Here is a 16,882-nt window from a genome sequence, read left to right as displayed (position 1 = left end):
ATCATTTGTTCCCCCGTCCTCCATTTAGCCCCCAAAGTACCCAAGGCCTTAAAATATTTAAATTTGAGTTCAGCACCATGCCAAACTGCTAAATAGAGATACACAGAAAATTTTGGTAAAATAGTCCCCAAAATCGAGTGTTTTTAGTAGCCTAAAAGAGACTCTGGGCACACCCAAGAGTTATCGCAAAGTACAGACAAACAAAATTATATAGAAATCAGTTGGTTACAACTTTTCAGAAAGTTTTATAAAAATCCAAGGCGTCAAATTTTTTTTAAAAAGCACAAAAGTGTCAATTTTAGCCATTTTAACTGGAAAGGCACCCAAAGTTTTCCCGGAAAATCCGTTCTGTTACTTTTTTACTCATATCATGTTTAATGTTTGTGCAAAATTTCAAAAATATTCCCACTCATAATTACTGAGAAAAGTGCGGACAGACGAACGGACAAGGGTGAATTTACAAGTCCACCCTCTTTTTGTCGGGGGACCAAAAATGAAATAAAACGTCTAAACGTTAAAAACGTTACCTTCTTTGGAAGTCAGAAACACTTAGAGATGAAAAATCTGTTATGTTCTCATAAGATAGTGTGAGCTGAAAATAATGAAAAAAAAAATGGATATTAGCAAGGTTACGCAGCGTCGTCTGGGATTTTAATTTCCATAAATTATGTAGATTACATGAAAACTAAAACTAAAACTAAACAATTAGCCTTATAATCAATTCAATTTAATTATCAAAAAAGAAACCCCAGTCCCTATTCATGTTATTTGGACCTTTTCAACTACTATTCTCATCTTGAGTGTTATTCTCACAATGTTTCGGTTGAGGTAACCTCAGACCCTCTTCAGGTATATCTTGTCAAATTCGGGAATCTTTCTATCCCATTTGAGAACTCACACAGAATTTCAGACAGAACTCTTTAATTAATCCATGGGGGTAGCATGCTTATGTAACGCAGTCGTTATATCAAAGAAACAGAGGAAAAGAAAAGAAACTCCTTTTTCAGTTTTCAATAAAAGCCTTTATATCTGGTATTTCCAACAACACACCTTTTTTTTCTAAATCTTTTAAACCGTTCATTTCTCCTTCTCCAGACACGTGTGCTGTTTGTCTCTTCTGTGATGTCAGCCCCGTGTCTCGAATACGTGCTTTTTCGAATGCCCATCTCAAACACCTCTCTTTCTCTGTACACGTCTCGAATACTTCTGCTTCTTGAAACACGTCTTGAACACGTGCTTCTCTGAACACTGCGACTCTGTCTCTAACACTTGTGTGCTTTTGTCTATACTGTGACGTCATATCGCACAGCCGGCTTGCTCATTTGCATATGTTATATGCTGCTGCTGCTAACAGTGTCAGCGGCCCTGTTACACTCTCAGCCATGACTGGGTCCTAAGTAATTTGCAATTGTATTTTTGAAGAAGGTCGGAGGTTACATTGACACATGAAAATTACCATCAAGATGAGAATAGTAGTCCGAAGAATCCAAATAATGTGAATAATAAATACCACCTCAAAAAAAAATGAGAAACATAATCACACCATGCCATATAAGGAAAAACTGATAGAAATGTACACACAAGAGGATCTAGTAGTGCAACACTTGTCTCAATTCGCCTTGAATTACTGTGTGTGTTTGTGCATTTTTTTTTTTATCTTACTTTGAAATCTATTCCATTGTCCAGGTATCCTGATTGAGAAAACAGCCCTCCTTTGATTCAGTTTTATGTCTCAAGTGAGGTTTGAACTCACGTGCAGGGAGTTAACTGATTGATTTTGAGCAACACGTGCGAAATTATTATCTACTTTCTTTTTCCTCTCTTTCTCACTTTAAAGTTTCAAATAGCATTTTCGTTGATTTATTTGATTATGCTGGTGATGATAGGATTAAGTTTTAAAATAAAATTTTATAAGTCTGTCATGCCTAAGTTTAAAATAACATTTTCGTTTATATGTCAGACTTAAATTTCAAATAGCGTTTTCGTTAGTCTGTCATGCTTAAGTTTTAAATAACATTACTGTTGGTTTATTTGAATATGATGATGTGACAGTTAAGTTTGAAGAAATGGCAGTTTCATTGTTGCACTTTACTTTGTAATAAATATTTTCTTTGGTCTGTCATTTTAAGCAGCATTTTCGTTGTTCCGTTATGCTGAAATTTTAACTAACATTTTTAACTCTGTCAGGTTGAAGTTTGACATTATTTATTGTAAAGTGCTTATAATTATTACCGGCTTTCTGCAAAGAAAAAAAAAAAAACAAAAAAACCCAAACAACAAAAAAAAGCAAAAAAAACAAAAAAAACAGAACAAAAACAAAATAAAAAAAAGAAACAAAAAACAAAAAAACAAATAGTAATTCCTTCCACGAAATGATTTAAAACAGAATGACTATTTCTTTATTTTTTTTTTTTTTTTTCAAAAATGAGAGTCAAAGAAATTTTCAACAGACCTGTTTCTTCAGACCATCTTCATCAATTACAATAGCACGTATCTGGATAATCACTTGTATATATGCTGGAATAATAATAATAATAATAATAATAATAATAATAATAATAATAAAGAAAGAGAGAGATTGAAATCAGAGGGCTGGCTGAGAAGATACAACGGATAACAATAAGCAAAACTGCAAAAATATTAAGAAAAACCCTTGAGTGCGGAGACTAACACCACACTTGAACTACAGACACAAACTGAACATACAGAAACTGCTACAAAGAAACATCACATGGACTTATGAAAACTGAAACTGTATAATTGTACGGTATCCCCATGCTGCCCTGGTCACCATCTTTTTTTGTGTGTCTGTCACATAAACTGGCACCACACCAAATAAGTGAGGAGGGTTAAGGAGAGAAAGCACTAGTCAGACCTCCGCTGGATGAGAGCAAAGTGGATTGGGATTGGGATCTTGTGGAGACTTATTGCCACCCAAATCCCAGTGAAGACCAATGGTCGCTGCCAATGAGAAATCAATAGTAAGTGTCTGTTGCAATAATGCAAATTCTTTTGCAAAGGTTATCGAAAGAAGTGGAGAGTGCTGGAAATCTGGGGAGACTTGTTGTCACTCAGACTCCAGAGAACACCACAAGTTGTTCTCAAGTAGAAATCTTTGATGATGGCCCGTGTGTCTACACCTAGTGAATAAATAATAATAATAATAATAATAATAATAATAATAATAATAATAATAATAATAATAATAATAATAATAATAATAATAATAATAATAATAATAATAATAATAATAATAATAATAATAATAATAATAATAATAATAATAATAATAATAATAATAATAATAATAATAATAATAATAATAATAATAATAATAATAATAATAATAATAATAATAATAATAATAATAATAATAATAATAATAATAATAATAATAATAATAATAATAATAATAATAATAATAATAATAATAATAATAATAATAATAATAATAATAATAATAATAACAACAACAACAACAACAACAACAACAACAACAACAACAACAACAACAACAACAACAACAACAACAACAACAACAACAACAACAACAACAACAACAACAACAACAACAACAACAACAACAACAACAACAACAACAACAACAACAACAACAACAACAACAAGAAGAAGAAGAAGAAGAAGAAGAAGAAGAAGAAGAAGAAGGAAAAGTCATGTCATATTGTAGATTTTGCCATTCCAGCAGACCACAGAGTGAAGATCAAGGAGACAGAGAAGTCGATAGAAATATCAAAGATGAATCAGTAGGATTGACTTGACGTCGATTAGGGTTGATTTGATGTTGGCTACATTTGCTGGTCTTTTAGTCAAGATCAAAGTATAGTATCTGTTCTTCAGATGCTGCACTTCCAGTTCTTGTTCTCTTTTGGTGGAGGAGAAATCCTTCACGACTGAGACAATTTTTATTTTTGTGCCTTTTCTCCACGTTAAAAAACGACCCTGGTGTCTAACTCTGTCCCGTGGGGAGGCATAGTAAATAGGTACATTTGCTGGTGGGTCTCTTTTTGACGTCATTATGAGCAGGGTTTTATTTGAAAAATTTAAAGAAGCATATTGATTGTAGACCAACACCTATCATCGGCCGGTGCAAAATTGCTATAAGCATCACATGCAACCTCTCTTGTTCGAAATCCCAGCTTAAACTGTTAAAAAATTCTTTTCTCTTTGCAAGAGAGAGAAAGAGAAAGAGAGTAATAAGAAAAAGAGAAGAACGAAAGAAAGGGAGAGAGAGATAAAGAAATAGAGACATGCTAAGAAAACAAAGTGACTGAAATATTATTTTGTTTTTCAATTTTGAGGACAGCAGCCAGGTTTGACCTTTCACTGTGCACTCGGTTACATAAACAATCTCGGCTTGCACCTCTCTCCTGTCAAACTGTTGAGTTGGCAGGCCCAACATTTAGGACACCTGCACAAGCCAATCACTGCACACCTCTCCACAAGTACATGAAAAGTCTGGCACAAGGTTCACTCTCTGGGAAGCCCCCACCTCCCCAAAAAGAGAGCTTCCTCATTGTGCGAAAAAAAAAGGAATGCAAAATAAAATATGCCTGCATCTGAAAAGCAGTTTGCGTTTGCAGGACATAGATAATAGCATGTTTAGAGGTACTTGCTAAAAAAAAACATGGATATGCAATACTGTGGTGATGCGACAGGGGCTGGAACTTGGCAGACAGTACGAGCCCTATTAGGTTATAAATTCTATTTTACATCCGATTTCCATGACAATAAAAATATGGAGGTGTGAAACATTCATTGATCATCATTCAATCCCGGACAACGTCGGGTCTGCCTGTTAGTAATAATAATGAAGAAATATCACATGGAATCAAGAAAACTGAAACTGCATAATTGTAAGCCCCCCCCCCGCCAAAAAGTGTCAATCGATACCACACCAACCAGTCAAGGAAGCTCTAAGAGGATGAAAAGATCGAGGGGAGTAAGCACTAAACAGACCTCCACTGGATGAGAGAACTGGGAGCTTGGGGAAGCCATGAAAATGACAGGGAAGAGCAATGATTGCTACCAATGAGAAATCAATGGCAAACAGCTGTTGTGATAACGCAAATTAACTTGCAAAAGTTATTGAAAGAGGTGCAGAGTACTGGAAATCTAGGGAGACTTGTTGTCACTCAGACTCCAGGGAACACCACAGATTGCTGTTGGAGAGAAATATTTGATAGCCAGTGTGAAAACTCCAAGTGAGTAATAATAATGAAAGTAATAATAATAGCTAGTAGGAGCCGTGGAAATTGCATGGAATTAAAAACATATTTAACCAACAAATCTTTATTATTATATAAAAGGAACTTTTCGTGTGTGTCTGTGCGTGTGTGTGTATGTGAGTTTGTTTCCTATAGATTCGAAAACGGCTGGGTCGATTTTTATGAAATTTTATACGAAGGTACTTGATGTGCCTGACAGTGTTCTCAGATAGGTTTTGTATCGGAATGTCTTTGATAAGTGTCGATAATCGATAATTGTCCCCCCCAAAAAAAAGACTGGTGGTTGGTGCACCAGCTCAGATGTGGCCATCCTTTATGAGCAAATGGTGGCTTTATAGAGATATTAGCAGGCCGCCTGGTGCTGCTTGGTCATAAAATATCCACGAATATTATATTTTAATTAATGCAAATTTCTCATTTATTATGAATAGAAATATCGTAGGAATAAAATGTAACATTAAATTCTTAAAAAAAAAAGAAAAGATGAAGTAGAAAATAATGGAAAGAAACTGAGACATGGGCATGTGCGTATTAGATTTTTCTAAACAGCTCATTTCTTGTGAGTAAAAAAAAAAGAAAAGCTGAGATACGATAACCATTAGGTCAACTTGACACAGTCTTTAAAAAGTGTTTTCAAAGCTATTTATTCTTAACATAAGTAGTCTGTCATGTGAACGAGTTGCGCATGTGAAACAGATGACAAAGAGATAAAAATTTCTTGTGAGTAAAAAAAAAAAAGCTGAGATTGAAATCAAAATCTAAAGACAGGGAATCAAATACGATAACCATTAGGTCAACTTGACACAGTCTTTAAAAAGTGTTTTCAAAGCTATTTATTCTTAACATAAGTAGTCTGTCATGTGAACGATTTGCGCATGTGCATGTGTGAAACAGATGACACAGAGATAAAAATCCGATAACCCCACGTACGAATTTAAAAATTTTTACCCATTAGCAGCCCCTGTTCCTAGTAAAAACTAATAAAAAATGTCTGAATACCCTATATACCAAATTGTAAGTATGTAGATCGAAAATTCGTTGAGTATATAGGTTGAGAAGTGTCCTAACTCTCACACACATTCTCACTTTCATAGATGTACTAGCAGATCGCCCAGTGTTTTCTTGTAAAATATTATTTTCTAAAAAAATGAAGAATTCTTATTTACATATAAACAGAAATTCTATAGACATTAAACGTAACGTTAAATTCCTTAAAAAATGGAGTAAAAGAAACGGAAAAAAACTGAGACATGCTTATTTCTTGTAATTAAATAATAATACTCCAGCTGAGATCGAAACCAAAGCCTAAAGACTGTGAGTCAAATACGATAACCATTAAACCAGCTTGACACTGTCTATAAAAAGTGTTTTCTAAACCTACTTATTCTTAGCATAAAGAAGATGTCATGTTTTCCAGCCATGTATGTGCATTCGTGAAACAGTTGACAAACAGATAAAAATCCAACGCCCTCCACGCATCAATTTTTCAATTTTGACCAATTATCAACCGTTTTTTTTTTCTGAATGAAAATCGATTTAAAAAGTTTTCCACATGTCTGAAAATGTACTTAATTTAAGTCTGTAGATCAAAAATTCGTTGAGTATATAGGTTGAGAAGTGCTCTCACACACACACACACACACACACACACACACACACACACACACACACACACACACACACACACACACACACACACACACACACACTATTAAAAGATATATACAGGGTAGGCCAAAAGTCACTGAACTATTTTAATTTTAAATAAGTCTTTTATTTCTAATTTTTTTTTTAATTTCTTGATATTTAAAAAATTTTTTTTCAGATACTGAATATTAATTATGGAAAAATTCAGTATCGTCCAACGTACAAAAATTGTACAATTTTAATATCAAAATCAAGCCACAATAATTCAAACCCAAAGACCCTATCGAAGACATTTAAAGGTGAGAGATGCACCTATTGTGGCGATATCTAAAGGAAAAGTGTTTTTGTCAATAAGCCCCAATCTTTAATAGGGCTAAAACGAAAACATCAGTAGAGAAATAAGAGAAATAAGGCCGGAAACTTTGGAAAAGGTTATGGCAGAGGTAATAAAAAGACATCAAATTTGTGAAGTAGAAAATTGAAAGCATTTACTGGATGTTATTTTTCATATTTCACAATATGAGTTTCTTAATCTTACTAAGGTTAAATAACGTTTATCGCCTTTATTTTATGATATTATAATTTCATGTATATAACTTTTAAAATAAAAAAGTTATTTAAAATTAAAATGGGTCAGTGACTTTTGACCCACCCTGTAGATAGATAGGAAACTAACGTGTGCGAGAAGTTTTCTAATTCGTTAGAGGGAGATAACCTTATTTGCAGCAGACTTGGCAGTATTTTCTATGTATTATTTGCAATTTGTAGATAATTAAATATAAAAGTCAATATTACCATTTATACATGATTTGGAATCTTTCCCAAGAATGAAACCATTATAACAGAAGCAGCTGTAGGAACCTTCTTGATTCTGGCAAATTTGACTGCAGCCATGCATTGTGGAGTCACATTCATTAATATCTGAAAATAAGAAACATATATATATATATATATATATATATATATATATATATATATATATATATATATATATATATATATATATATATATAGATTTGTTGTTGATTTATTTTAAACGATAATGCGGTTAACTTATGTCTTCACCTTGAAGATCTTGCATCTTAGAAAATCGCCCACATTTTTATTTGGACGTAAACAAATAATATATATATATATATATATATATATATATATATATATATATATATATATATATATATATATATATATATATATATATATATATATCGATCCCTTCGATGTTTCCCTCACGTCTCCATAGACAATCGATACCTCTGTAAGGGCAGCTGACTGCACGTGTAATTGATAGCCAAATTTTGCACAATTCCTAACCACACCTCTCCTGAATCAACATTGCTTGGATCCAGTGGCAAAGAGAGGTCGAAGAACGACTGGAAACAATGTTGATATCTGGAAAACACATACACATGAACTCCCAAATTGTCACCCATTTTAGTACTTACCAGGCTCAATGTTGCTTAACTTAGGTGATCTAACGGGAACTGATGTGTCAACATAATTATGCCGTATATACACCCCTATATATATATATATATATATATATATATATATATATATATATATATATATATATATATATATATATAATTTAAAGGAGATTAGAACAATAGTCTAAAGAGCTGAGTGTATTTCAATGTAACAGTGAAATTACTAGTTTAATTAAAATACATTTGGACGTAAACAAATAATATATATATATATATTAAATTAAAAAAAATGTATTTTTTAAAACAGTAATCTAAGGACAGGCATGTTTCGGGGCCATACCCCTCTTCAGCATAGCTTGACTGTTTCTAGGAATCGAACTCCAGAAATTATCTATTTAGTATTTTTTCCTCATGACGCTAATGATTTGTATCAGATTTTAGTCAACGATAGAAGGCTGTTCCAATACAATGAAACCGCTGGATCGTCTTTGGCATATGTATGCATATTTTTTAAATAAATATTTGTATTTAGATCTCACATTCAAGATCGAGCACTTTACTTGATTTCTTTTCATCACATTCAGCCCCCCTCCTGTCTCTCTCTGCACACGCGCACACACACACACACACACACACACACACACACACACACACACACACACACACACACACACACACACACATACCATATATATATATATAAATTTATGGAAGTTTTTAACCTTTAAAACTATTAAAAAAAACTTATTTAATTTTTATATTTTTTATCATTCGTTGGAAAACTATTTAGTTAGTAAGTCATTAAATCACCTGCAACCAATGCATCAACTTGCTGTCTTGAATTCACAATAGTCCTAATGTTAATTTAAGAGATCATCATTCTATGAATAATACATCTTATACATTACTAATATAGTTTCGAATTTCCTTTATTATTCTGGTTAATTTTATACGATTTAAAACACACACACACACACACACACACACACACACACACACACACACACACACACACAAAAAAAAAAACTAAAAAACTTTTTCCTTTTACTCTGAGGCTGAATATCTTACTATCCTAAATTAATAAGAAACATTTCAAGTTTTTAAAAGAAAAAGTTAAAAAAATTGGATGATTTTTCATATACAAAAAAACCCTAAACTCTTCCCTTCTACTCTGATTCTGAATATTTTACTATCCTAAATTAATAAAAATATTTAAAGTTAAAAAAGACAAAAAATTCAATGATTTTTTTTTAAATAAAATATTTGCATCTTAACATGTTTTCAAAACAGTTTACCTATTTTATTCAAACTTTCCAAAGTTTTATTAAAGATGCTTCTATAAAGCTTTTTGCCAATTCTCGGTAACATTACAGCGATTACGTGGTCAAAAAAAGCTTAAAAAGAAGAGTTCTATTCTACAATACAGCGGGTAAAAATACCAGCACACAACTGTGAAAAAACAACATTACGTAAAATGCAAAACAAAACAAAGAAAACTCTTGTCTTTTACTCTGAAATAACGAAAAAAATTTAATTCTTTTTTTAAAAATAAAATATTTAAGTTTTTAATATTTAAGTTTTATCCATATATACACGCTTATGTATATGCTAATGTATGGACCTTGATGCTAGAACTTTGGAACTTTATTCACAGAAAACTGTGAAAGTCTAACGTTCTGAAATAAAAACACATTTACAAAGCATACATAAAATAATTCAACAGAAATATGCAATGGATTATCCGAAAGATCGAGAAAATAAGAAAAAAAAACACTGTAATGTTTGTAATGTATATATATATATATATATATATATATATATATATATATATATATATATATATATAATATTTGTAATATATATAATATTTGTAATATATATAATGTTTGTAATGTATATATATAATGTTTGTGAATGATTGTAATCTATATATATATGATGTTTGTAATGTATATATATATATATAATACTTGTGATGTGTATATATGTAATGTTTTTAGTATATATATAATGTTTGTAATGTATATATATATAATGTTTGTAATTTATATATATATATATATATATATATATATATATATATATATATGAGCAAATAGTTAATAAAATATGTTAAAAACACTTTATTTTATATATATATAATGTTTGTGATGTGTGTATATAATGTTTGTAATGTATATATATATAATGTTTGTGATGTGTATATATATAATGTTTTTAGTGTATATATATAATGTTTGTAATGTATATATATAATGTTTGTAATGTATATATATAATGTTTGTAATGTATATATATAATGTTTGTAATGTATATATATATATATATATATATATATATATATAATGTTTGTGATGTGTATATATATAATGTTTTTAGTGTGTATATATATATAATGTTTGTAATGTATATATATAATGTTTTAATGTATATTTATAATGTTTTAATATATATTTATAATGTTTTAATGTATATATATATATATATATATATATATATATATATATATAAATATATAATGTTTGTAATGTATATATACACTGCGTGTCAAATTAACGAGATAGCATATTTTTACCGGTTTCAGTAACGTACCGGTAGTTTTGTATCAAAAGCTTCGGAAACGTTGGCAATGCTGAGCTGTGCATACTGTGAAATTTTTGTAGTGTTTCCGCACAATGTAAACAACTTGCCATCGTAATTGCTGAATCCACGGTATTTGAGGTGTGTCAAATTATTAACAAGGCAGTTTGTTTCGTAAATGAAATGGGTCGTAAAGCTGGCTTGAGTAGTTCTGAAAAGAGTACTATTACAGAACAGCTAGCAAAAGGTAAAACTACCCTCGAAATATTAAAAATGATAGGAAGGTACCATCAAACTGTGAAGAAATTTGTCAAGGATCATACAAAGGTACGTAAGAGAGATGATAAAGGTAAATCTAGAGTTATTTTACGCCGTTCTCTACTCCAAATTAAACGTGAAGTTGTTAAGAATTCTGGGCAGACAAGTCGAGAAATCTTTAATCAAGCCAGATTGAAGAATGTCTCAAAAAGTACTCGATGTCGCCTTCTGAAAAAGTCTGAATTGGGCAGAGGACAACATGAAAACCGATTTTTCCAAAGTTTTGTTCACGGATGAAGTGCGTGTCACTCTTGATGGTCCAGATGACTGGAGCAAGGGATGGGTCCTAGATGGACGACATCGTCATCAGCGTTTAAGGCGCCAACAACGTGGTGGTGGGATAATGATTTGGACTGGGATTATCGGAGGTACTTTAGTTGTCCCATGGAGAGTCCTAAAAGGCATAAAAATGACGTCAAATGCTTACATAGCTTTTCTGACTGGGCTACGGAAGATGGAGTGGCCTTCGAATTCACCAGATTTGAACCCAATTGAGCACCTTTGGAGTTTCATGAAGCGACGCCTCTATGCAAGTGGACACCAATTAAAGAGCAAAGATGAGTTGTGGGATGCTCTCCAATGGGTATCCCGAGGAATAACTGTTGACAAAATCACAAATTTGACTGATTCTGTAGACCAACGGCTTTTACAAGTCATTCATAAAAAAATGAATCACAGATCCCCTACTAATTATGTCAACGTAGAAATTGCTATGTAGTTTTTGTGTTCTAAGGATTTTCCTAGTTCATTTAATGTTTGAAAATTATTTCAATAAACAAGTTATGGATATATTGTGTTTTTTCTAAACCTCGTTAATAACTTGAAACACTGAAATCAACAGATATTCCAATCTTCTGCCATAATTTCACTAATACTGCTTTAAATACTTTTATTTTCTGATTGGAGTAGCTGAATAGCATTTTAAGTACTTTCTCAAAGTTTCATGGATTTTTATTCACTCGTTCCTTAAATATTAAAAAAAAATGTAAACTCGTTAATAATTTCATACGCAGTGTATATAATGTTTGTAATGCATATATATATATATATAGATAAGGTTTTTAATGTATATATATCTATATAATACTAAAACTCTGTCGTTGTTGGTTGTTTGCTTGTTTGCTTACGCACTATCCTCCTCCTCCTACTACTACTGCTATGCCTCCTCTTCTTGCTACAACTATTACTTCTCCTCTTTATAACTACTACTGCACCTCCTCTTCCACCTCTTACTACTACTACTACTACTACTACTACTACTACTACTACTACTACGCTTCCTCTTCCTTATCCTACTATTACTACTACTGGTTGACATGTATTTTCCCTACTACTACTCTACTACTGCATTTTTTTTACATCGTTCATTTCCGTATTACGTTTAAGTTATTTTAAAGCAATTTTCTTACAAATAAATCTGCTATTTTACAATGTATTGTTTTACTGCGTACGTTTTCGGCGACCCAATTTTTTAAATTCATTTTAATTTTTCACGTTTAAATTAAAAGATATTTCAAAATTTGAATTTAACTTTAAATATTATGGTATCTGTTCAGTGCACATTTACCTATAAGTATGGCCAACCACTTATAATTCAATGGCTCTAAGTTTTTTTTTCAAGAATAAACAATTATAAACAGAACAACTCATAGAAATCTATCTATATTCTTTTTTCATTTTAATATACTTTCATAGAAATGTTTCTGTTACGTCACAAAAAACTATTTTCTTTACTTCAAAAGTTTCACGCTCTTACATTAATTTCATAGTTAATATATACTGACCCAACGGGTCATGGGTAGTCTAGTATATATATAATGTTTGTAAAGCATATATATAATGTTTGTGATGTACATATATATAATGTTTGTAATGTATATATATATATATATATATATATATATTATGTTTGTAATGTATATATATATAATGTTAATGATGTATATATATTTTATATATATATATATACATAAACATACATGTATATATGTTGTATATTTATTATTATTGTTTTTGTTATTCTTGTTGTTTGTTATTAGGAGAGTCTTATTATAGGTGATGTTGTTGAGTCTTAGGGAGAGATGTTGTTGTAAGAGGGATGTTGTTGTAAGAGACATTTTATAACACAGATATGTAAGACATATAATAACAATTTTCACTTTACCTTTTAATAGAATTACAACACAAAGACGACGTTTATAAAAACACATGATGGGTTTATTTCTTATCCCGACCGACCGTGGTTTTCTGAGTCAAGAATCCAAAGCTTCACATTCTAAATTTCAAAAGGCCGTCTCGCTTCTAGACGTTTGAATCCCAACTGCAGACTATCGTCTGTCGTCCTCAAACTCCCTCTGAATCTCCCCCAGTTTCTCTTCCTTAACTCTAAAGTTTTCTAATTATATCGAGAACTTCCCATTTTCCATGACGCCATACACATGTTAAAACATGTGTCTTCTTTCACGTGTTCTGGAAATGCGTGTCCAAAACTTTTTCCTTTGTTTACAAAAGGAATTTTAACCTATATTCCCAGTAACCTATTTTTCCAATATGTTAAAAACATGTTTATTATATTATCTTGTAGTTGCATTCTTTCAATTGAATTTTCATAACAGAATTGACAACGCACATTCTTTTCTTTAAACTATTTTATCTCTAAGCTAAACAATGGTTTGTTTTACATTCCATTTTCTAATTTTCTCTCGTAATCTATTTCTAAAACTAATTTACGAGGTTCGAATTTCGTCTATTCTATTTCATTTTCATTTTAACTAAATCTTTCTATTTTTATACTTACATGAAAAGGGGACAGCCCTTATCATGTAACATATATTTTTGTTTCATATGTATGTACATACATAAACATATACGTATATATATATAAATATATATATATATATATATATATATAAAAGTTCTTTAATTTTTAAAATTTTAAAATTTTTTCTTACCTGATGATATTAATAATGATTGAAACGGTCCGCACATCATAGCAAGATACACAACATGAAGCAAACATTTTCCCTTATGTTAGTTTTGAAATTTATATGATTACAGAAATAAAGCTTAATATTAATTTTACTTATTTTTGTTTGGGTTTACTTGGTTTACTTTTTATTGGTATATGTACATTGTCATTGGTTAATATATTTTAATATATAAAACCTTTGGATAAAAAATAATTAGTAATATATATATATATATATATATATATATATATATATATATATATATATATATACATACAATTATATGAATGCAACTTTGTCTGTGTTTCATTCGTTATAGACTCAAAAACGGCTGGACTGATTTTTATGAAATTTCACACAAAGATACTTAGTGTGCTTGGCAGTGTTTTAAGCTAGGTTTTGGCATCGAAATGTTTCAAACAAGTATCGGCAACAAATATTCGCTATCTATTGTACGTATGCAAATGAAAATGACCGGCTATTTTTCCAGGTTGTTGCTTAGCGATGAGCCAGATTGATGCTGACACCGTTATTTATGTTATGGAATTGTTCATACTACTACTATGACACACTTCACAGCTCACACACATACGCACACATGCACACACGATCATTATGTTTTCTCTTTCTTTTTTTTTTGACGACGTAACTCCTTATTGTTGTTCTGTTAATTGGAAAATAGTTCTTCCATTTTATTCATTAACTTGACTTTAGTTAACACTTTTAATAACATTTATACAAATACAAATTCATTAACTTAACAAAAAATGATTTTTTCTTTGACTAACTAATCAAAACAAAGCACTCCTCCTAGCAACAATAACACCACATTACTTATGCATTTATTAAATTTCTCTCTTTTCTCATTTTATCTTCTCATAAATTTCAAATGATATTTTTTTTTTCGAAAATTTATATTTTTACATATTTATTTTATCTTACACTTCATAAGCATAAAAACGGCATTAAATCAACCCCCGACCAAGGTCGGGTAATACTGCTAGTATATATATATATATATATATATATATATATATATATATATATATATATATATATATATATATATATCTATATATATATATATATATATATATCTATATATCTATATATATATATGTATGTATATAGATCTCTATATATATATATAGATCTATATATATCTATCTATCTATATATATATAGATCTATATATATATATCTATATATATATCTATATATATATAGAAATATCTATAATATAAAGCTGAATGTCTGTGTGTGTATATGTGTGTGCGCGTGTGTGTGTGTCTGGTCATGAATAGGCTCCTATATGGGTGATTATTTTAAAAAAACTGCTTGCATATAATGATTGAAGATGTATCGAGACATAATTTTATTATAACATATTTCTTCAAACTGAAACATAATTATCAAAGTATACTTACCCAGATAGATATGAAAAGTATTTATTAAAGTTTGTGCCTATTTCCATTCTATGGAGGCCAGCCACGAACGCAGACCCCACAATTTTATTATACCATCCCTATTTAAGTTAAAACATGCTTATCAAAGTATTCTTATGGATATCTATATCAAAAACACTTGTAAACGTTTTTTTTTTTTTAAATTTTTAAATTTTTTATTTCCATACTTTGTGGACAAGGGGCGAATGCAGACCCCACAATTTTAATGAACCACCGTTCTGCCAGATGAAACATACCCATTCCTGTGTCTCGATACATCTTCTATCACTATATGTAATCAGTTTTTTTAAAATAGTCAACCATATAGGAGCCTATTCGTAACCAGACACACACAACGCAGACATTCAGCTTTATATATATATATATATATATATATATATATATATATATATATATATATATATATATATATATATATATAACATATAATGCAATGATAAAGTCATTTAATATACAATCATAGTTACCGAGGCATTTGTTTCCTTCTTGACGAAATCTAGGCCGACAATAGCATTGATATCCGCCGTCTGTATCATTGCACAATTGTGAACAGTTATGTTGCCCGGTGGCGCATTCGTTGATATCTGCAGAATAGACAAACAAAGAAAAGAACATAAATAGTACTATATAATACATAATATTGGCATGCTGCCAGGTGTTGCCCAGTCATAAATACGCTCGAATATAATATTTTAATTCATGCAGATTTCGTATTTATTATGATAGCGACAATTCTCCATTGATTATTATATTGTACCCAACATATAGTAGTGATTTCAAAAGTTAAAAAAAAATGACTCGGGTGCCATCAGCTAGAATCAAAACCAAAAATATATTTCCTCAGCAGTATTTGGTGGGATCCTTCTATCGATTCAGTAGATATCTCACTGCTGATGCAATTCTCTATCTATATAAGAGCCAGGTACGTCCAAGGATGGAGTACTGTTGCCACATCTGGGTAGGAGCTGCTAGAAAGAACTTATCCTGCCTTGATAGAGTTCAAAATAGACTTCTTAGCCTCATAGGGGATGTCCTTTTCTCTTCCCTGCAGCCTTTTTCTCACAGAAGAGATGTTGCGAGTCTGTCTCTGCTTTATCGTTATTTTCATGGAAAGTGTTCGACTGAGCTCCAATCTATGGTCCCCCCTCGCCAAAGTTTCACAAGAAAAACCCGTCTAGCAGAAAACACTATTAATAATTTCCCCCACTCTTTATCTGTGTCTAAAC

General features: G+C 30.8%; 1 protein-coding gene across 1 annotated transcript in view; it reads right to left on the bottom strand.

Annotated features, from left to right (window-relative positions):
* Positions 1–16,882, bottom strand: part of LOC145259960 (uncharacterized) — a 358,155-nt gene that overhangs the window by 60,452 nt on the left and 280,821 nt on the right. Inside the window, exons 26-29 of the mRNA XM_080117937.1 lie at positions 16,124–16,240; positions 7,689–7,814; positions 2,453–2,517; positions 528–592 (exon numbers count right to left, since the gene is read on the bottom strand). Coding sequence (XP_079974063.1) covers positions 528–592; positions 2,453–2,517; positions 7,689–7,814; positions 16,124–16,240 — 373 coding nt within the window. The remainder of the gene's footprint in view (positions 1–527; positions 593–2,452; positions 2,518–7,688; positions 7,815–16,123; positions 16,241–16,882) is intronic.

The sequence above is a fragment of the Euprymna scolopes genome, chromosome 35 (genome assembly GCF_053919585.1).
Source record: "Euprymna scolopes isolate OS-2025 chromosome 35, ASM5391958v1, whole genome shotgun sequence".
NCBI classification, from domain to species: Eukaryota; Metazoa; Mollusca; class Cephalopoda; order Sepiida; family Sepiolidae; genus Euprymna; species Euprymna scolopes.
Note: the sequence above shows the minus strand (reverse complement) of the source record. Positions and strands in the feature narration are given on the sequence as shown.